This window comes from Cnephaeus nilssonii, assembly GCF_951640355.1.
Source record: "Cnephaeus nilssonii genome assembly, chromosome: 13".
NCBI classification, from domain to species: domain Eukaryota; kingdom Metazoa; phylum Chordata; class Mammalia; order Chiroptera; family Vespertilionidae; genus Cnephaeus; species Cnephaeus nilssonii.
Window position 1 is genome coordinate 41,212,807 of NC_137084.1, and position 21,802 is coordinate 41,234,608.

Sequence of the window (21,802 nt, forward strand, 5' to 3'; positions counted from 1 at the left end):
TAAAACTGTTTTTAAGCCCTTCCATAAAAGAGCACAAGGACTGAAAAAATTATATCAGCCTTTGAAGCACATAGCCACGGTAAGTAATTGCATAATGGAACAGATATAAAAAGACTATCTGAGGGGGAAAAGGAAGTCTTCTGGGAACCTCTAGACACTGGAGACTCAGTGAGTTACACCACCACGAGGAATTGGTCTCTCGGCTCTCTGACTGTCTGCAGCCAAGCTGGAACAAGTCTCGTAAGCTCGGATCTCCCCTGGCATCCAAAGCCTCCTCAGCCTTCTAAGTCAGCCTGAGAGAACTGGCTCTGTAAGTAAAAATGTTTTGTTCAATGAAAAGGCTTAATTCTGGATTAGCTGAGATGTCTTATCCATAGGGGAGAATTTCCTCACATTGTTTAAAGTCAGATTAGACAGTGAGGTGATGGACTGAGGTGGATGGTAGAATTATGGGTTTATTTATTATTAGGAAATATCTGTTTTGTTCATCCTGGTGTAGTTTGGTTAACTGGTTGTTTGTTAGTTATATGACCTAATCATTGTGCTAATATATTTATGATGGTTACTGGTTTGGTGCTTGAGAAACCAAAAAGGTTGTCAGGGGCTTAAAACCTTATTTCTAGCCCTGGCCGGTTTTCTCAGTGATTAGAGTGTCATGGGTTCAATTCCTGGTCAAGGGTACATACCTCTGTTGTAGGCTCAATCCTGACCCCAGTCAGGGGGTGTGTGGGAGGCAACCAGTTGATGTATCTCTCTCACATCTCTCTCTCTCTCTCTCTCTCTCTCTCTCTCTCTCTCTCTCTCTCTCTTTCTCCTTTCCCCCTTCCACTCTTTCAAAAAATCAAAGGAAAAATATCCTCAGGTGGGGATTAAAAAAAAGTTATTTCTAAGCTCAATGTTTCTTAATAAAAAATGAAAAAAAAATGCCATTTGAACAGCTACTTCATGCCACGCACTACATTAGGCATATTCTTCCTTATAGATGAGGAAACTGGATCAAAAAAAGTTTATATTACTTACAGGTGACAATGGTTCTTAAGAACATGAGCCTTGGAATTTGGAAGAACTGATTTTAGAATCTCAGCTCTGACATTCACTAGTTGTGAGGGACCCTGAATATGTTTCATAACCTCTCAGATTCTTTATCAGAAAAGATAATTTAAAGTGAATTTAATAATACTTGCCTCGTAGGAATTAAAAAGTAAGATTATAAAGTGCTCAGCACAGTAACTTAACATTCAAGTAACAAGCTCCAATCAATGGTAACTATTGTTATGATTACTGTTTTTAATTCGTATTTCTGTAGAAGGTCTCAAAACTACTTAGTGTTTGAGAAAGGATCTGAACTCACATCAGTCACACACATTGACAATGGCTTGGATAATAGTGATAATGTCATATGGTCTAACTTAACAGTTAAAGACATAAACATGAGTTGCAGCTCACAACAGTGCAACAACAAAATAAGAGAATCATTGTGATCTAAGTGGACAGAAAAATTAGTTGAGAGACTATAGCTCATTTCTCACACACAAAAAATGAAGATTGTGCATGGATTGGAGAGGATGGATCGAACAGATCTGAGGGTGATTGCAGTGCAAAAGAGTAGCTTGGGAGCCCTAGCCGGTTTGCTCAGTGGATAGAGCATTGGCCTGCAGACTAAAGGGTCCCATGTACGATCCGGCCAAGTGCACATGCCTGGGTTGCTGGCTCGATCCCCAGTAGAGGGTGTGCAGGAGGCAACCCATCAATGATTCTCTCTCATCATTGATGTTTCTATCTCTCTCTCCTTCTCCCTTCCTCTCTGAAATCAATAATGTTTTTTTAAAAGAGTAGATTGGGGGAACTTTAGCGCCTCTTCCTAATAGTATACATTAGTTCTCCTTTATTCTTTGATATGAACAGTTACATTCTTTCAATTTAAGACAATGCAATGAAATACAGCTTCAAGTACCCACTAGCAACCATATTGCTATTCCTTAGTCTTCATATGTAGACCACCTGATGCTCTCATTTTTGACATTTCAAAAGTAGAATCAATAATAATTTAATTAATATTTGCATGTAGGGGATGAGAGGGAGAAGAATGTGTGTATATGTTTGTGTGTGGGAGGGAAGTAATGCTAATTAGATGATTTGCTAGAATTTAATGTCATTTTGTAACAAATAAAGCGTAGAAGAGAGAGAGAAGTTGGAATGGGGAAAGGAATACCCTGGGTATGGCTCATTTGAGGTTGAGTTATCTGAGGGATTGTGATTGAAGATGTCCCTCAAGGTGAGATAAAATTTTATTCACTGGCACTAAGCAGAGAGCTTTGATTTGTTCTCCAAATTGATTCCAGTCATTTTCCTAAATTATTGATGTGATCTCACTCTAATTCCAAAATTTGTTACTCCCTTCAAGTTTGAAACCTTGCCACAGCTTTAAAAATTCTATCAGCTTTTGAAATATAGAACTCAGGAAAGGCCACAATTAGACTTCAAATTTGCAAGTCATTTGGATATAAATACTATTTAATACCCTGGGAATAACTAAGATATCCCAAGGAGAGTATAATATCTGGGATAGCAAGAAAAAAAAAAGAGAGACTTCTCAAAAAGAAACACACAAAAAAAAGCCCAGATAGTGTGGGTCAGTAGGTCATGTGAGCCTCAACCCATGAACCAGGAGGTTGAGGTTTGATTCCCAGTCAGAGCACATGCCTGGGTTACAGGTTCAGTCCCCAGTAGGGAGCCTGCAAGAAGCAGCCAATGAATGATTCTCTCTCACCATTGATGTTTCTATCTCTCTGAAATCAATAAAAACATTTTTTTTTAAAAAAACAGACTTCTAAGGAATACCACAATTAAAAGATAGAGTACAAAAATGTTGTTTGGTAAATGGGAGTACTGGGGAGCCCACAGAATAACTGTCTTGAAGGTAATGAAGGAGAAAGTTTCAAAGAGGAGGTGGGCAACATGGAAGAAATTTGAGAAGAGGGGGAGGGAAACAAATCTGAAAATAAATTTTTGGATTTGCTGTTTAGAAAGTCATTGATGGCATTAGTTGGAGAACTTTCTGTGAGTCATTGCAGAAAATTTTCAGATTGTTACTGAAGGTGAAGCAGATTGTCCAAAGAACATTTTTTGTCATAAAATATATGGCAGGGAATGGGAGGAGAAACAGGACTTGTCTTACTGCCCACACTAGCTAAGCACAATGGCCAATTATGATATATGGTCAATATATCTTGGGTGAATTGAGTGTGTGTTGAAAATATCTATAGAAAAATGTGTCTGAGGGGCGTGGTAAAACTTGAATATTATAGAATGCCAAATGAGAGCCAATGTTGCAAAATAAGATACTAAAGTGGAAAGGAATTTTGTTGGAGTTAAATCAGAAGAGATGAGGATGATTTGTTTACTTATTCATAAAATATTTGGAAATGCCTGGCTCTTGATGCTCTGCAACTAAAATCTATGTTCCTTATTCCTCCCTTGGAATGCAAGAGTTTCATGTCCTTGCCACCGCCAATTCCTTTAGCTTTGCATGTGAGGCTCCAGCATAGTGATTTTCTTGTATTTTGTTATTTCACTCAGCCCCTGCTTATGTCTTCATGTCAAAAACACTGTTTCCTGTTTTTCATCCTTGTGAACTCACTTCTGCTCATCAGAACTTTACACAGTTATATTTTATCTACTCTGTTAAGATTTCTTGGAACTAATAATTCTTGAACACACACAGACACATTCTTACATACACACACTATCTGTCACCCCACACTATTTCTGTCTTATCCTAAATAAAGAGGTAATATGCAAATTAACCTTCACACCCTCACAAGATGGCTGCATATGACCAAACCGGCAGGGGGGTTAGTGAGGGACAACCAAACAACTGAATAGCAGGCTGTGTGGGGCGACCAGGCCAGCAAGGGGGGTTAGTGAAGGGCCACCAAACGACGGAACAAGCAAGCTGCGTGGGGTGACCAAGCCGGCAGGGGGGTTAGTGAAGGGCGACCAAACAACTGAACAGCAGGCTGCGTGGGGTGACCAGACCGGTGGAGAGGCCGTGAGAGGTGACCAGGCTGGCAGGGGGAGCTGTTGGAGGCAACCAGGCTGGCAGGGGGGGCAGTTAGGGGTGACCAGGCAGGCAGGCAGGTGAGCGATTAGGAGCCAATGGTCCAGGAATGTGAGAGGGATGTCTGGGATCGGGCCTAAACCGGCAGTCGGACATCCCCCAAGGGGTCCCAGATTGGAGAGGGTGCAGGCTGGGCTGAGGGGACCCCCCCCCCTCATGCACGAATTTTGTACACCTGGCCTCTAGTTGCTTAGAAGCATCTTATCCTTGTGCACTCTACAGGTAGCAGTAGAGTTACATATCCTCTGATATGTAACTAATACAGTGCCTGGCATGTAGTAGGTATTCAATATTGGCACTTTTTCATTTCTTATTTTCATAAGAATTACTGGGCTCTTACTAAAAATAAGGTTTTCAGCTTTAAAAAGATGAGGTTCTGCTCAGCTTATGTGAGCTGAACCTCATCTTTTGGCTCAGCGGTTAAGCATCAACCCATGAACCAAAAGATGAGGTCCTGGCAAACTCTCTGGTTTTCTCAGACACCAAATCACTGTTATTTTACTTGCTTCATATGCTTAATGCTGACACAATACAGTGTGTGCTCTGTTTGTTACTGAAACGAACTAGTGTTTATGATGGGTGATCAAGAGCTTGAGTGGAATTACTGGCTATGAAACGGAGTAAGAAATCCCCTGTGTTGGAGCCCAGCATGAATGAGGAGCAAGTGCAGGAAGATGTAGGAGGGAGAAAAGGATTTGGAGGAGCTCCTTTCTGCCATACTCAGCACAGATCATTTCAACCTAAACTCTATGTTTTTTCCTCTGATATCTAAGCCAGAAAAGGAAGGGAAGAAACTGATAAGAAGAATGCATATGAGCAATGAAGAAATTGTTTGAATTCATGAAATAATGTAAGGGGAGCCATGAAGAAGTTAGGATGAGTGAGAAATTTCAGATAGCAATTGATAATTTTAAAATAAAACTATCTCATAAAATTTCCTAGAACTCAGCAAAATTACAACTCAGTCATTGCATATTATCAAAATCATGCCAACCAGGGCCAAAATGTCCCAATTTTCAATCTAATATTCCTTTAGGTAATCCTTGAGGTACACTTTATTTGGGTAAACTTATGTATCTTGGAAACTCTTAGGTTCCCCCAAGGAACATTACTGTAATATTGGCTACTTCTCACTGATCGAGCCCTCTCCAGCCACAACCCTAAACTCTGCTCTCCCCAGATCACCTCTTCCAACTCATACAAACCCATATGCCTAATTTGAATTTTCTACTCGATGAAAAAAGAAACAAGATGTTTTCCATAAAGTTTTATCTTTTCCTCCAAAGCAAAACAGTAACTTTGTACTAGGTATCTCTTGAAAAGTACGTCTTAACAAAACGGAGAAAATCTGTTCTGGAGAACAACTAGTCTTCAGGCAAATTGAAGAAACAAATATAGCTGAACATGGCAGCACAAATGTCCCTGTGGTGGTAGGTCTGTGCTCTAACTCTCCATCCCATTCAAATGTGACGCCAGGTGCTGCATTCTAAGGGTCACTGCAAAGGTTAGATACTGTAGACACACTGCGCTGGTGCCTAAGCCATTTATTATCATTTAATATGTGTTCCATATATTATAAATATCTCTCCTATTTTCTGGCTTCCCAAATCATCCTAAGATTCTCTGTATTCTATACTTATGGCTGATGGAATACTGTTGCTCTAAAGCCCCAATCTATTTTTCTCTTATGTCAACTATACAGGAAAACCAACCTGCTACCTCTTTATCACAATTTAAACATTCCAAAAAGAATGAAATATGATCTGCCAGTCTTGGGTCAAATGTCTTTATTTAGTCCAGACATCTCTGACAAGAGGAATGAAAGAAAAGGTCACATAGTATAAACATAGCTACAAGCAAAGGGCCCCCGGGAAGAAAAATTGTGGGCTGTGAGAAATACAAAAAAATAAATAATACAAAAATTTTAAATCTTACTTACTATAGCAGCTGAAAACTTAAAATTCTCTTATCAATTTAAATAAGCTATTCATATTTATGTAGTATATAGATATTCATCTTGGGTTTGTTTGGGGTTCAATAAAATTATAGGTTTTATTTTTAAATTGTAGTTTAACTTAATTGTAGTTTAGATTAATTTTTTAAATGTAGTTTTTTTATTGTTCTAGAATTTCACCTTGGAATTCTGTACTTATAATTCAGCATGTCCAACTTGCAGAATACCACATCCTCTTCCATCATTTTCCTGCTAACTGGCGTTCCTGGGCTGGAAGCCTTCCACATCTGGATCTCCATTCCCTTCTGCTTTCTCTATATAACAGCCCTCTCGGGAAACAGCCTGATTCTCTTTGCCATTGTCACTCAGCCCAGTCTCCATGAACCCATGTATTATTTCCTCTCCATGCTGTCCACCACTGACCTCGGCTTGTCCATATCCACACTAGTCACCATGTTGGGTATATTCTGGTTCAATGCCCGGAAGATCAGTTTTAATGCCTGCTTGTCACAGATGTTCTTTATTAAACTCTTCACTGTCATGGAATCCTCAGTGCTGTTGGCCATGGCCTTTGATCGCTTTGTAGCCATCTCTCATCCTCTCAAGTATGCAACCATTTTAACTGACTCCAGAATAGCTCAAATTGGAGTAGCAATTGTCATCAGGGGGACACTGATGCTGACACCAATGGTAGCCCTTCTGAAAAGACTGTCCTACTGCCGCAGCCTCGTGCTACACCACTCCTATTGCTTCCACCCTGATGTGATGAAGCTCTCCTGCACAGACACCAAGATCAACAATGTGGTGGGGTTGACAGCCATGATCTCTACGGTTGGGGTGGACTCAATCCTCATCCTCCTTTCTTATGTTTTGATCATTAAGACTGTCCTCAGCATTGCATCCCCAGAAGAGAGGAAGAAAGCTTTCAGCACATGCATCTCCCATATTGGGGCTGTTGCTATTTTCTATATTCCATTGATCAGTCTATCCTTTGTTCACAGATTTGGAAAACAGGCTCCACCATATGTACATACTATGATTGCTAACACCTACCTGCTGATCCCACCTGTGATGAACCCCATCATCTACAGTGTGAAGACCAAACAGATACGTAGAGCTGTGATAAAAATTCTCCATTCCAAAGACATATAGACTCAGAATTCTAGCCACTCTACATCAAGTCATGTTATTAAAAAATAGAACTAGTGCTCGATAAAACTGAGCAAAAATTTACAGATTGGGTAATATATAGAATATCAGCTAGCTTGACTCCTTTATTTTACAAATGTGAATACACAGACATAAGAATGTGAGGGCTACCTGACTGGCATAGCTCAGTGGTTGATCATTGACTTATGAACCAGGAGGTCATGGTTTGATTCCCTGTCAGGGCACATGCCTGGGTTGTGAGTTTGATCCCCAGTATGGGCATGCAGGAGGCAGCCAATCAATGATTCTCTCTCATCATTGACGTTTCTATCTCTATCTCTCTCTCCTTTCCTCTCTAAAATCAATAAAAATATATTTAAATTTTTTAAATAGAATGAAAAGAACAAACAGCCTAAAGCCCTAAGTCTAGAATTTCTTCTCCCCATCACCTTTCATTCTAAATATTAATCCTGCCAACAATCGTTTTTACTTAATCCACTTCATAACAGTTAGAACAACACATTATAAAAAAATCACTCCTTTATGAGAATTAGGGAGTACTTCCTAACTGTAATAATAATTTTAACTAACATTTATTTCACTTGACCAGTCATAGCTCTAGGTGTGTTTTTTACATATATAACACATTTTTTTAAGTTTTTTTAAAATATATTTTATTGATTTTTTACAGAGAGGAAGGGAAAGGGATAGAGAGTTAGAAACATCAATGAGAGAGAAACATCGATCAGCTGCCTCCTGCACACCCCCTACTGGGGATCTGGGCATGTGCCCACAACCAAGGTACATGCCCTTGACCGGAATCGAACCTGGGATCCTTCAGTCCTCAGGCAGACGCTCTATCCACTAAGTCAATCCATCATCATCTTGGACCTGAAATATAATAGCCTTCTGATGGATCTTTCTTCATCCACTTTTGCTTTACAGTCTAGACAAGACAAATCATGTTCACTTCCTCTGTTCAACATGTTCCAGTGGTCCCCTCTCTTACCCAGGAAATATTCACAGTCATTATATGTTATATCTGACTCCTCTCTATCATCTCAACTGCTCCAGCTACTCCCCCCTTTATACACTCTCCTACATCCACACTAGCCTCCAATATTTCCTTAAACTCACCAAACATGCTTCAACATCAGACGTCACACTTGCTGTTCTCTCTACCTGAAATATTCTTCCCCCGGGTAGCTGCTGATTTACTGTCGCACTTCATGTAGATTTCTGCTTAAGTGTCATCTTATTACAGGGCTCTTGACATAAAAATAACAACAACACCTCTCCCTCGATTCCTGTCTGCATTCACTCTCTTTTCTACCCATCTTGTTTTTAGTTGCTAGCACTTTCATTCCTCAACATACTACATATCTGTTTATTTCTTCTCTTGTTCCCCATTACAAGGTAAGATCACTGAGTATAACGCCTTTGCTTCATTTATGGCATCTTTCAGACCCTGAAACAGGGCCTATCACATAGTAAAAATAATAAAATCTCTGATGACCTAGCTCTATTTTTCTCTCAAGCTTTATTACTTCCCGGAATGTGGTACTCCAGGCACAACAAACAACTTGCATTTCCTTAACCCTGATTGCTCTATCTGACTTCATTCCTTCGACAAGCTCTTACCTTCACCTGTGTCACCTTCACTCTCTCCCTTCTCTTGACTTAAAAGTGACTTTCCTTCAGAGGCTTTTTCCTGACTGCTCAAGTCTGGCTGGTGTCCTTTCCAGGTGCTCCTACAGTACCTGTGCTTTTTTTCTCGTGCACAACTTCCCTCTTCAGAATCTACTGCAACCAGCCCACTTCTATGCCCACTTCTCAAGACCAGGGACAATATTTTATTCACTGTTGGAAACTGGTGAAAAAGCTCAGATGATGTGGAATTACCAAGTGGGTGTTTGTTTCTTTGTTTCAACACACCACATAAGATGGGGTATGGAGAGAGGAAGGGGAGAAAGAAAAAGAGTGACGTAGACTAGAGAAGAAGGTTGGAAGTACTCAGAGTCTTACAAATAGGAAAGAGAAGAAGGAACTTCAGTCTCAAGATCCAGACGGCCAAGATGTTCACACTACTTCTCAGATGTCTCCCCAACCTCACCCACACACACTAATGTGTGAACAGCCCCACTGCCTAACAATTTTGGAAACTTAAAAGCTTTCATCCCTAGGGTGTGGGTAACAGGGACACATCAGGAATGGGTGGTATGCAGAGCAAATGTTGTGTTCTGACTAAGGAGGACACGCTCACATTGAATTGGAGACTTTCCCAAAAGCCAGTAGTTTAAGGAGAAAAATAAAAGAAGATACATGACCACTGTTGTAGCTACCGAACTCAGAGCCCTTAAATGTCCTATAAGGACCTATGAAGACCCTTAAATGTCCTATAAGGGCCTATGTGACTCAACTCCCCATCACCTCTGTGCTTTCATCTCCCTACTATTCTGCCCCTTGTCTGTCTACACAGGCACACTGACTTCCTTGTTGTTCCAAATATCAGATACACCCCTTTCTCAGGAACTTTATTTGTAGTTTCTTGGTCTTCTTCTTGAAATGGCCTTTCTCAAATATCTCCATAGACAGATTCCTCACTCCCTTCAGGCTTCTCCTCAAATATTTCCATGATGTGAGCCCTTCCTTGACAGCTTCACTTAAAATGTCAACTGCCCCCTGATATTTATCTGTTCCCACATTCCCTTTATTTTCCTCCTTAAACTATTTAACATGCTCTTTGGTTTTTCATATTAACTCCATGTATTTTCTGTCCCTCTCCATGAGGATGGGAGTGGGGGGAGGAGGGGCGAGTGTTTCTGGAGGGCTGTCTATTTTTCTTTTTACATTGTAAGCTCTTGATAAATATTTGTTGACTATGAATGAATAAAGAGTCAGAAAAACTGGTTATCCAACTGATATTATCACTAATTAACTATGTGACATAATGCAAAGAGCTTTTATCTCATCTAATCTTTATCTGTAACACAGGTGCAATAAAGAGTGATTTCCATACATCAAGGTCTGTTTCATCAACTGAAAGAAAAGATGGGAAAAGAAAAGCTGAAGAAGTGAATGCCCTTATTTTGAATGATGGAACTGCACATTTTGGGGCCTACCTTGGTTTTTAAAGAGAATATGAACTCCTAGAGCCCAAGGACATAACTAGTAAATGCACATTGGCTGCTGTGTTTGGCGAAGTGGCTAATGAGGAAGAGCAGTGACTGTGGCTGACTGAGGGAGTCTGAGTTACCTGGAAGAGTGGAGACAGATTGGTGAGAGCCCTGTGTCTGTACGTGTGGGAGTGAAGGCAGAGGCAGGGGCCCTTATGACTTTCCCTCCCCCCAGACAGAAACAGTGGGAAGCCTGTGGGAGTGGCACTCAGAAGGACATGGAGATATTTTCCCTGTCTGCCAAGCCCCTGGAGCCCCAGCCCATGCTCCCACAGCCTGTTCCCATGGGCCTCCTGGGCAACATTATAAATAGGCCTGTGCCTGAAAGGGCAAGCCAGCTCCAGCTGTTTTCTCTGCACCGTTTTCAAGTGAGTGCAACCTCATCTGGGGTTAGGCAGCCCAAATCCTGCATCCTAAGGGACCTTGAAGACCCCACACACTGCCTCTTGGCAGGGCAGGGAAAGCCCTTGCATGCCACCTACACCTCCATGGGCCAAGAAGGAATGTCTCAGAGCATTAGCAAGTGAGTATAAATGCAACAGCCACATTTGGGCCCAAAGATCATAAGAAATTGGGTCTAGCCAGGGGTCACCTTGGGCAAAAGGCAAGACAACCTGGGAGGGAGATATGAGGTCTTCTGGGATAGGTAACTAGGGAAACAATATGATGGCCCAAAGTCTTAGACTGCTATCAGCAAAGCAGAAACGATGTCCTGCAGAGTGATGGGTCAGGACAGTGGCTGACTGTGGCCAACAGAGACCCTTATATCTACCTATAAGTGCTACATGCAGTGGGACGGGTAGGAGGCCTTGAAAAGGAAGAAATATGTTACTGTGCTCCTCTTGCTTACCTCCATGCCTACCCTTTTCTGCACCTGGGCCCCATTTCTCTTGCACACAGAGGTCCAGTGATATGGCCTCCCTCCAAGGAAGTTACCTTAGCATTACCACATACTTATCAGCCTGATTTGTTTGGATTTCTGAATCTCCTTTCCCCAAGTTACCTATGTCAGGTACATAGATGGTTGGATGGATGCAAGATATAAGCTTCCTTTGATCTCACTGAGGGATGCAATTATCTGCCTCTGAAAAGGACTTTTTTATTCTCTGACAGCAGCTAGGGTCCAAAGTTAGGATCTGTGCTTGTCAAGGAGGGTAGCTGTTATGTCTTTGCACATGTTCTGAGGATGGATAAGAGCAAATAGCAGTCAGAGGTGTGGATTTTATCATCTTTAATCCCTGGATTTGTTACTACTAGTTTTTCTCCAATGGGGATAATCCAAGTCAAATCTTTTAGTTCTCATCTTATCATATTTATGTAAGACTACTGGTTTCCAAACTCTCTCCACTAAGGCCAAATGGAAGAGCATCTCCCAGTTGCAGTTAAGGACTGTGGTTAGGAGTGAAGAAGAATCTTGGCAAGATGAACAGTTAACCTGAACACAATTGAGGAAGACGCCTTCAGAGTTTATTCCCAAAATTCAGAGGTTCTTATTAAAGCCACGTCCTTAGCTCTTGAGAGACAATTAGCTCTAAAAGCCAGGACACTAGGGAGCCTAGCAGGGAAACATTTAATGAAGTCAGAGCACATGTGTTTAGGGTTGAGGAGGTTGTGGACAGAACAACACTTGGTTTCTAAAAAGGAAATGTCTTCCCTAATATGAATGCCGTGTTGGCCAATGTTCCAGGTAAGACAAAGCTCTAGGAATATCTGGACTCGGCCCAAGTTCTTGGGGCAATAAGAGTGGCCTTGTAGGCAGCTTTCACGTGTGTAGGAACCCATCAGCAAGGAGGGAGAGAGGAGCCTTCACAGGGAACATGCCAGACACCTAAGATCTGTTGGAGGCCCCACACACTGCCAGCACTTTTATCTCCAGAGAAGTCATTGGAGGGAGCTCCTGCCTTTCATTCAATGACCCCCCAGATGATTTTCCTTCTTTTTCTTAATAGATTGACTTTTGGCCTTTTTTGCTTCATATTCTTTTTCCTTTTAATTTTTTTAAAAATACTATTGTGTTTCTTTCTCCCCACCCTGACCTTAGACCTGGGGACCTAGAATCCTGAAAAACTGCAAAGCAAAATAAAAAAATAAAAAACCCTCCCTATCCTCAATATACCCTTTATTCCATTCTCTGTTTGATTTCTACTTATGTTTCAAAACTGAACAGAAGGATCATCTTTTTCAGGAATATGATCGTGCTTCTCCTCTTCCCATGCATTAAATGCACACCTTATGTTAGCACATCCCCAAACCCTAATAATTTGGTTACTTGTCCCCTTTTCACTCTAAGCAGGGCATCTGAAGGGCAAAAGGTATCTTTCACCTCTGTATCAACAGCATCTAACAAATAACCTTATATATAGTATGTCATGTAAGTCAATGTTTATGTAATGAATGAAAAATTGAAGAAAAGAAGGGAGACAGGAGAGGGGAGGGGAGGGGAGGGGAGGGGAGGGGAGGGGAGGGGAGGGGAGGGACAGAGGACAGAGCCATATCTGGAAGGAGTTCCCAAAAGGGTATCTCTTAACACCTACCTGAGAAAAGGACCACCCAGTGTCCAGACAATGAAGGTATGGGCCGGGAGAAGGAGTCTAAGGGAACTTGAGGAGGATACATTTTGGGATAAGCATGTTCTTTCCAGGTTCCCTTTTAAAAATATAAATGGACCTGGAGAATAGTGACAGTACATGAATTTGAGGTGTCACTTTTCTCTTTGGAGAGGGCTTCAGAGCTTATGAAAGAGCCTAAGAGGCTTGGAAGAGGGAGGAGAGAATAAAGGAAGGAGGGCTGAGGTGCATCAGTCCCCAGGTGTCCAGGGCTGACCTCTCTGACTGTGCTCCATCTCCTACCAGGCTGCCAGTGTGACCTGACCCTCTCCGGTGCCCCCTTCTCCGTGCCAGCTATGAGTTCCTGCAACTTCACACACACCACCTTCGTGCTTATTGGTTTCCCCGGACTAGAAGAAATCCATTTCTGGATGGGCTTCCCTCTGCTTTCAATGTATGCTGTGGCTGTGTTTGGAAACTGCATCGTGGTCTTTATCGTAAAGACTGAACGCAGCCTGCATGCTCCCATGTACCTCTTTCTCTGCATGCTGGCAGCCATTGACCTGGCCTTGTCCACATCCACCATGCCCAAGATCCTCGCCCTCTTCTGGTTTGATTCCAGGGAGATTACCTTTGATGCCTGCATTGCCCAGATGTTCTTCATTCATGCTCTCTCAGCCATTGAGTCCACCATCCTGCTGGCCATGGCCTTTGACCGTTATATAGCCATCTGCCACCCATTGCGCCATGCTGCGGTGCTCAACAACACAGTAACAGCCCAAATCTGTGTGGTGGCCGTGGTCCGTGGATCCCTCTTCTTTATCCCACTGCCTCTGCTCATCAAACGGCTGGCCTTCTGCCAGTCCAATGTGCTCTCGCACTCCTATTGTGTACACCAGGATGTGATGAAGTTGGCCCAAACAGACACATTGCCCAATGTGGTCTATGGTCTGACTGCCATTCTGCTGATTATGGGCGTGGACGTCCTGTTCATCTCCTTGTCCTATTTTCTGATTATACGAACAGTTCTACAACTGCCTTCCAAGTCAGAGCGGGCCAAGGCCTTTGGAAACTGTGTGTCACACATCAGTGTGGTCTTGGCCTTCTATGTGCCTCTCATTGGCCTCTCAGTGGTACATCGCTTTGGAAACAGCCTTCATCCCATTGTGCGTGTTCTCATGGGTGACGTCTACCTACTCCTGCCTCCTGTGATCAATCCTATTATCTATGCTGCCAAAACCAAACAGATCAGAACTCGAGTTCTAGCTATGTTCAAGATCAGCTGTGACAAGGACTCTCAGGCTGTGTGAAGCAGGTGACCCTTACCACTCCACTTTCCCTTATCCTTAAGGGCTTGATAATGACTTACTAATGCTAGCCGATAAGCATATCAATGCTTTTCTCCGGTTTGATCTCCAAATTCTGTCTCAGCTCAGAGTGAAATTTGGGGAGATATCGTAATTCCCTTCCATAGGTCAAAAAGTTATTTATATCTTTACTATATAAAAAATGTAAGTAGAAAATCCACCAATGCTCCAATAACTACTGGTATTAAAAAGAAAACATAAAGAAGAGTGACAAAAATACAGTTGGCTTTGAAACAAGTGACAAATTACTCTATCTGACTAGTAATCCAAGGTAGCATTTTTGTCTATCAAATTAGCAATTTTTATTAGTGAAATTTTACAATAAAAAAGGAGATTATATTAAAACATATAGTGTCCCAAAAAATGTATACATACTTTAACAGCGATAACTCACTTAATTTTCACTCTTTTTCAGGTTTAACTCATTTGAAATAATGAATGAAGCCAGACTAGTATTGAACAAAGAAACTTTATCCTAAAGTACCACTAGACAAAATATAAAGTTTGTGGTACGAAACCAGCAACAGTCGATGAATTGAGGGCACACAAAGACCGAACAAAATGATTCTTGATATTTGTGATTGCATTGCTTCGTATTATTAGCAGTGCCTGGACCAGAATGATCATCAGTTTGAAAACAGGCATTGACAAAAAAATTTATTCATTTCTGTAGATTCTTTTAAATTTTGAAAATGAACTGTATGTTAATAAACATTGACTTTATAATCATTCAAAGTGTGTATACATTTTGGGGACACCCTGTATATTCTTGAACATCACAGCTGACGAAATAATTGGCAGTATGAAATAAGAACTTTAAAAAGTTGTATGCTTTAATGCTGAAATCGCACTTTTGAAAATACATCCTAAAAAAATATCTATAAGTGCAGAAATGGGTTTTTCAAAACAGATATTAATTACACCACTATTTACAGTAATCATATACTAGAAATCTCCTCCCATAATATGTAAAAGTAAGGAAGAGCAAACTCAAGTGTGGTCCATTTACTTAATGGAATATTATGTGGAATAATTCATATTAAAGAAATATTACATGGCCTTTAAAGACTCTGCTATAAAATGAAACATGTTATAATTTTAAGAAAAACAATAGACACATGATTGAAACTAACTTGAAAAATAAACCATGCCTTGAAGAAAATGTGCTCAAATTATTAGTGACTTATTTTTGTTCCTACTTTCTAAATTTATTTATTATGGAGGTCTTGTTTAGCTGGCATGTATAACTTTTTAAATGGGGAAATAAAACAGGTAACTTATATAAACCAGGGCTTATCACAGACCTCACAGTTTGTTTACTATACATTACCTGGGAATTTATCTAAGCCCTAAATAATAATGTCAATGAACATATCTTGAGTGCTTACAATGTTCCAGGCACTGAAATGAGTGTTTTATGGGTTTTATCTGATCTTCACAACAACTTTCTGAGGTAAGTATATTTTTGTCCCCTATTATAAGTGAGAGAAATGAGGCTTACATTAACAAGATAACTCATACAGTTTGTGTGTGCTATGCCAAGATTTGAAATTACATTTGATGATCAAATATAGGTACTTAATTTCCTTATAATATTGCTTGCTGTTTAACATCTGCCATTTATTTCCTCAGCCTGTGCAAATTCTCTGTTTTCTCTCTGCTGTGTGCTTAATGAGATGAATGACTATGTGTTTTGAGAGTTAACCCTGCCCTTGTTGTGGGCAACAAATCCAGATTACTTTTCATGTTTGACAACCACCTTTCATATTCTACATCCTGCTTCTTTCCAGATTAAGGGAAGATAACATTTTTGTCTATTTACCTCTTGCACCTTCTCAATCGTGTCTCCCTTTTTTTTTTAGTATATTTTGTATCTGTCAAACAGTTCAAGTGTCTAAATTTTAACTTAGCTATCATGAGAAGGCTAAAAGGCTAATTCCAATGTAACCCTGATGTTTGGGGGGCTAACAATCTGAATCTGTGCCCATAACCTAATGTACATTCTTGATAGCCTATAATTAAGTCACTGCCCCTTTCCTCCACAATCTGGTCTTGCAAGACCTGATACCTAAATGCTCACATTTTACAGAGGTCATAAACCATGAACCCCCGGAGGGGGTTATCAGCGCTGGCACCAGGCCAGGCCCTTAGATATGATCTCAAGATCCCCATCCCAACCCACGGGGCTTTTTGCAAAGCCTGCAAAAGGTCCGGAAGTCCCATCCCACATATGGGGGACAAAGAAACCAGAGGGGTATAAAGAGAGGGCTTCCACCATATTGGTTTGCTCAGACTCTGGAGGCGACTCCTCTGAGATCACCATCGTAATAAAGCTGTGTAACTCCATTTCTCTAAGCGTCGCTTGGGTTTCTTTGGTCTTCTACAACAATAAGATATAATAAAATTCTATTTTAAATTTTGCTAACTGTTATGCCTATTGATTTTATAATTATAGAATCCTATAAACTCAGATTTGAAGGTACAAGAAGTTTTCTAGTCTTCTTTCCCACCAGTGCAGGAATCCTGATAGTTACCATTTGTAAAGATGCTAATGTATCTTTTCTCAGGATATGATGAGAAGCTGGAATCTGACTGCAATTCTTGGGCCTATGTTTTCCCTCAGTAGCTTCACTGAACAAACCTTGGGTGGGGGACTTGGGTGGACAAACCATGGTGGAGACTCCAACCTGTGGGCTCTTGCTTAAGAGGAGGGAACCTCGGAGCATTCAACTGTGATTCCCTGCTCAGAGCAGTAAAGTCATGCAGCCAATCAATGCAGCTAGAACAGGACTGAGGGAAAGAGAGAGAATGGAAGAAAGCTGTAACTTCCCTAAAGAAACAAAGAGATGCCCATGCTCTGTGAAAATGGAGATTCAGGTTTTTGGCCTCACTCCAAATAATGAGGTCTCCACAGCCTCATTCTTCCTGTGCATTCCTATATCTCAGTTAAACCCTCCTGCCTACTTCCATATGCCTAAGAGCATGGCCAAATAGACAACTTAATAAAGTGGGTATCTCCTACTCCCAATTTCCTCACTGTGTCCCACCACAGTCCAACATATATTCATATTCTATTTCTGTCTTTCGAATATACTTAACCCCACTGGGTTGTATACTTCAAAAAATTTAAATGATAAATTTTATATTATATATTTTACTACAATACTTACCAAAGAACGAATATAAACTATTTCCTTATCAATGTTATGTCAAGAACATGTTGAAATGATTGTATTTTGGATATATTGGACTAAAGAAAATACGTTATTTAAAGTTCCTTAATACATGGCTTAGAGGGGATGATATTTAATGCATTACAGGGAGACATCGCCCTGGAATGGGATTTGGGAGCTCTGGGCTATTGTTTCTGTGAGTGACCTTGTCTAGTTGATGTAATCTCTGAGCATTAAGAACCCATGAACAGTTCCAAAGGGCCTGTGAGGCTGAAAACCTTCAGGGACCCCTTCCCTGAGGCCACACCTGCTGTATTCCCAAACATGGTACCAACTCAATCTCCTACTCCCTGAATCTACCACTTAAGGCTCTTTCCAAAAACCAATCCTGCTCTCAAAGATTGGGGATTGTCCGCTTCGGGAGGTATTCACAGGCTCTCTAAAAGGAAGCCCAGTCCAACAGAAAGAGCAGACAGTTCTGTGACTTATGAAGTCAATCCACCCTCTGTGAGGCTTGTTATCCTCATCTGTTTATTAGGGATGATCACAGTACCTACCCATCAGTGTTTTATGAGAATTGTGTACAACCATCCATGTAAAATACTTAGGATAGTATTTAGTACAAAGTATGTAGTCAATAAGTATTCGTTATTATTACTTCCATAGAGGAGCAAATAATAATCCCTGCCTGACAGGATATTGGAAGAATCAAAATATGTGTTCTGATGTGACAATCAAGCCACACAGAATTTTTTAAATCACTCATTGAGTCACATTAGCCTGAGAGTTTGGAGCTTAAAAACTGAGCTTCCCATCCACCCACCCACCCCACCCCACCCCCACACACACACCAGTACCAGGTCTGAGGTTGAGGGATGGGTAAAAGGGAGTAGTATGGTGGATGAAAAAGGTGGGATTGAAATGGGATTGAAATGACTGATCTTATGCACTAGAGGATGAAGACCAACAGAAAGGTCATAGTTTTCAAAGCTGTTCCAGAAAAACATAATTGTATTCTAGAGCAGTGGTCAGCAAACTGCGGCTCATGAGCCACATGCGGCTCTTTGGCCCCTTGAGTGTGGCTCTTCCACAAAATACCACGTGCGGGCGCGCACACACAGTGCGATTGAAACTTTGTGGCCCATGCGCAGAAGTCGGTTTTCGGCTCTCAAAAGAAATTTCAGCCGGAACCGGTTTGGCTCAATGGATAGAGCGTCGGTCTGCGGACTGAAAGGTCCCAGGTTCGATTCCGGTCAAGGGCATGTACATTGGCTGCGGGCACATCCCTGGTGGGGGGTGTGCAGGAGGCAGCTGGTCGATGATTCTCTCTCATCGATGTTTCTAGCTCTCTATCCCTCTCCCTTCCTCTCTGTAGAAAATCAATAAAATATATTTAAAAAAAAAAAAAAAAAGAAATTTCAATCGTTGTACTGTTGATATTTGGCTCTGTTGGCTAATGAGTTTGCCGACCACTGTTCTAGAGGATGACAAACTAAAGTGGGGTATGGCCACTGTTTATTCCTTGTTCACATGAACCAGGGTTCTGAGAAGAGTGTTTGCCTTCTGGTTCCCATTGATCAGGAAGAGCTTCCAGGAGGATACCCTCTGGGTGCTTGAGAGCGGAGTTAACTAACAGGTGGTCCCAGACAGGCAGCCGCTCCACTGCTGTGAGAGAATCTGGGTCTCAGGCAATTGCTCATCACAGTGAGTATATCTTTCCCAGTGAAAAAGTGTCTCCAGGGACTGAAGACCGTAAAAACACTGCCCCGTTCCCAGCCATGTTTATGTTGGCCTGGTCAGTGAAGGGCACTAGTTTAGGTAGCCAAGTCCCCTTGAGACCCAGAGTCTGAGTGACGTTGCCCCATAACTAGAACAGTACATCCCCCAGTAATTTCATTGAGGCTCCCATCTCTGAGTAGTACATCATTTATCCCAAACTGGATTAACAAAAAATAAGGACAGATCATAATTTTTTTTGTTGTTTCTAGTAAGAGAGCTCTCCCCAGCCTTTTTTTTATAATTGAAGGAAGGCAAGATTTACTCTCAGTACATGTTTATGACCAGAGATTACCAGCATCACATATTTGTGATTCTTTCCCACAATGATCACCACCAATTCTTTAGCTGGTGCCAAAAGTCATGCCCAGTGGTCATTTCTTTGATGTCATTCAATGTTAAATATTCAAAAATAATTTCAGTGTTCCAGGCCCCGTAAAAGGTGAAGAGAATCCAAAAATAAAGAATAGAGGATATTGTAGTGGATGTCAAATAGAATCCAAAAGATAAGAGATAGTAAGTGTTAGAAAAGGGAACCCTGTGTACTGTTGGTGAGAATGTCATTGGCGCAACCACTGTAGAAAATATGGAGGGTCCTCAGAAAATTAAAAATACCGTTATGATCCAGCAATCCCAGCTTTGTCTGGGTATATATCCAAAGGAACTGAAATTATCTCAAAGAGATACCTGTACTCCCATATTCAGTGCAGCATTATTCACAACAGCCCAGATATTGGAAACCACCTAAGTGTCTGTCGATAAACAAATGGATAAAGCAAACGTGATATATGTGTTACACATATATTCAGCCTTGAAAACAAAAAAGGAAATCCTGCCATTTGCGACCAGATGAATGAATCTGAAACATTGTGATAAGCGAAATAAACCAAACAGAAAAAGACCAATACTGCATGGTATCACTTACATGTGGAATGTGTCTCTGCCTCAGGTGCGTCCAACAGGCTTCCGCTCCTTCGCACGTGGTCTAAGTGTCACTGGACAATCAACGGGTCAGGGCTGCCTGTCGCTACTGGAGCCAATTGAGCAGAGACAGTGTTGAACCGTATATGAGCGTTTATTCCAATAATGCCGGCAGCTTGGGAGAGCAGCAGGTCATCCGCAAAAATCTGCTCTTTCCTCCCTCTCCCCACCATAAGCCAGCTGCTTATATTGGGTAGAAGGAGGAAGATTGCAGGGGGAAGGAAGCAAAAGGAATAAGAATGGGTATGCAAAATGGGCAGTTTACAGGCAATGTGGGCTGGGGGTTTGCAAAGGCCTGCAGGTATGCAAAGGGCTGGGGGGTTTTCAAAGGGCTGGCGGCTCTGGTTTCTGCAACAAGGTTGTTCATCTTTCCATCATAATAGGCAGCTCCTGGATGTGGAGGATGGGCCGAGTTTCCAGGTGAGCTTCCAGGTCCCAGCCAGGTTGGAATGCGATTCCTTTCATCAGAACAAAACAATCAGTTATAAGATAAAAAAATTTCTAAGGATCTAATGTTTAATATGGTTTTGAGAGTTAATAATTCAATATTGTATAATTGAAATTTGCTGAGAGTAGAACTTAAATAGTCTCAGAAAATAAAGATAAATATGTGAAGTGATGAATATATTATTAACTCAATGGTGGGAATCCTTTCACAATGTATATGTATATAAAATCATCACATGGTACATTTTAAGTATATTACAACTTTATTTGTTACTTATACCTCAATACATGCATAAATTAACTCAAATTGATCACTGACCTAAATGTAAAAAAATTTTTAACGTGAGTATAAATCTAAAACTTTTAGAAAAACATGGGGGAAAATCTTCAGGATCCAAGGCAAAGCTTTCTTAGTGTTGACACCAAAAGCATAATTTATTTAAGAAAATTTTCATAAATTGGGCTTTGTTGCGATTAAAACCTGTTGCTATATCGAGATTCAATTAAGAGGACGAAAAGACAACCTACAGAGTGGGAGAATATATATACAAAATTTTCCTTAAGAGGAAAAAAGTAGACAGGCTAGACCCAGTTCAGCTGGGAGAGTGCAACCAAAGTCAAAGAGAAGTCAAATGGGTCCATAGAAAACAGCTCCAGGTCAATGACCTTAGTCCAAATTGATTTATGAAACATCTGAGGCCACAGCTATTTTGGGGGTGAAGAAAGAACAAGGACAGGCCTTGTATGTGGTGAGAAATAGAGCAAGAATTAGAACCCATGTCTGACTGGCTCTGTAGTTCTGATGAGGAAAATAAGACTTTATTTGGGGGGCGGGGGAGGGGAAGGCTTAGCAGCCTGACTCGGTACCTAGCTAATTAGTATCCTAATGCACATTCTTGTTAGCCTATAATCAAGTCTCTGCCCCCTCCTTAATTATCTGGTCTTGCAAGACCTGTTTACCTAAATCAAGGGTCCTCAAACTTTTTAAACAGGGGGCCAGTTCACTGTCCCTCAGACCATTGGAGGGCCAGACTATAGTTTAAAAAAAAACTATGAACAAATTCCTATGCACACTGCACATATCTTATTTTGAAGTAAAAAAACAAAACGGCC

General features: G+C 41.1%; 2 protein-coding genes across 4 annotated transcripts; both read left to right on the plus strand.

Moving 5' to 3' along the window:
- The first annotated feature begins 178 nt into the window (after positions 1 to 178).
- Positions 179 to 7,232, plus strand: LOC307109578 (olfactory receptor OR51C1). The gene is made up of 2 exons (XM_079788391.1): positions 179 to 310; positions 6,247 to 7,232. The coding sequence occupies exon 2, from the start codon at positions 6,282 to 6,284 to the stop codon at positions 7,224 to 7,226; it is 945 nt and encodes a 314-aa protein (XP_079644517.1). The 5' UTR covers positions 179 to 310; positions 6,247 to 6,281; the 3' UTR covers positions 7,227 to 7,232.
- Positions 7,233 to 10,217: 2,985 nt separating this feature from the next.
- Positions 10,218 to 16,545, plus strand: LOC307109540 (olfactory receptor 51E2). 3 transcript variants are annotated; one of them, XM_079788351.1, is made up of 3 exons: positions 10,784 to 10,922; positions 13,252 to 14,260; positions 14,728 to 16,545. In XM_079788351.1, the coding sequence occupies exons 1-2, from the start codon at positions 10,871 to 10,873 to the stop codon at positions 14,253 to 14,255; spliced, it is 1,056 nt and encodes a 351-aa protein (XP_079644477.1). In that variant the 5' UTR covers positions 10,784 to 10,870; the 3' UTR covers positions 14,256 to 14,260; positions 14,728 to 16,545. The 3 variants fall into 3 exon arrangements, with proteins under 3 accessions (XP_079644476.1, XP_079644478.1, XP_079644477.1); XM_079788350.1 differs by having other exon boundaries at positions 10,218 to 10,922; positions 13,252 to 16,543; XM_079788352.1 differs by lacking the exon at positions 10,784 to 10,922 and adding an exon at positions 10,366 to 10,501 and having other exon boundaries at positions 13,252 to 16,542.
- The last annotated feature ends 5,257 nt before the right edge of the window (positions 16,546 to 21,802 follow it).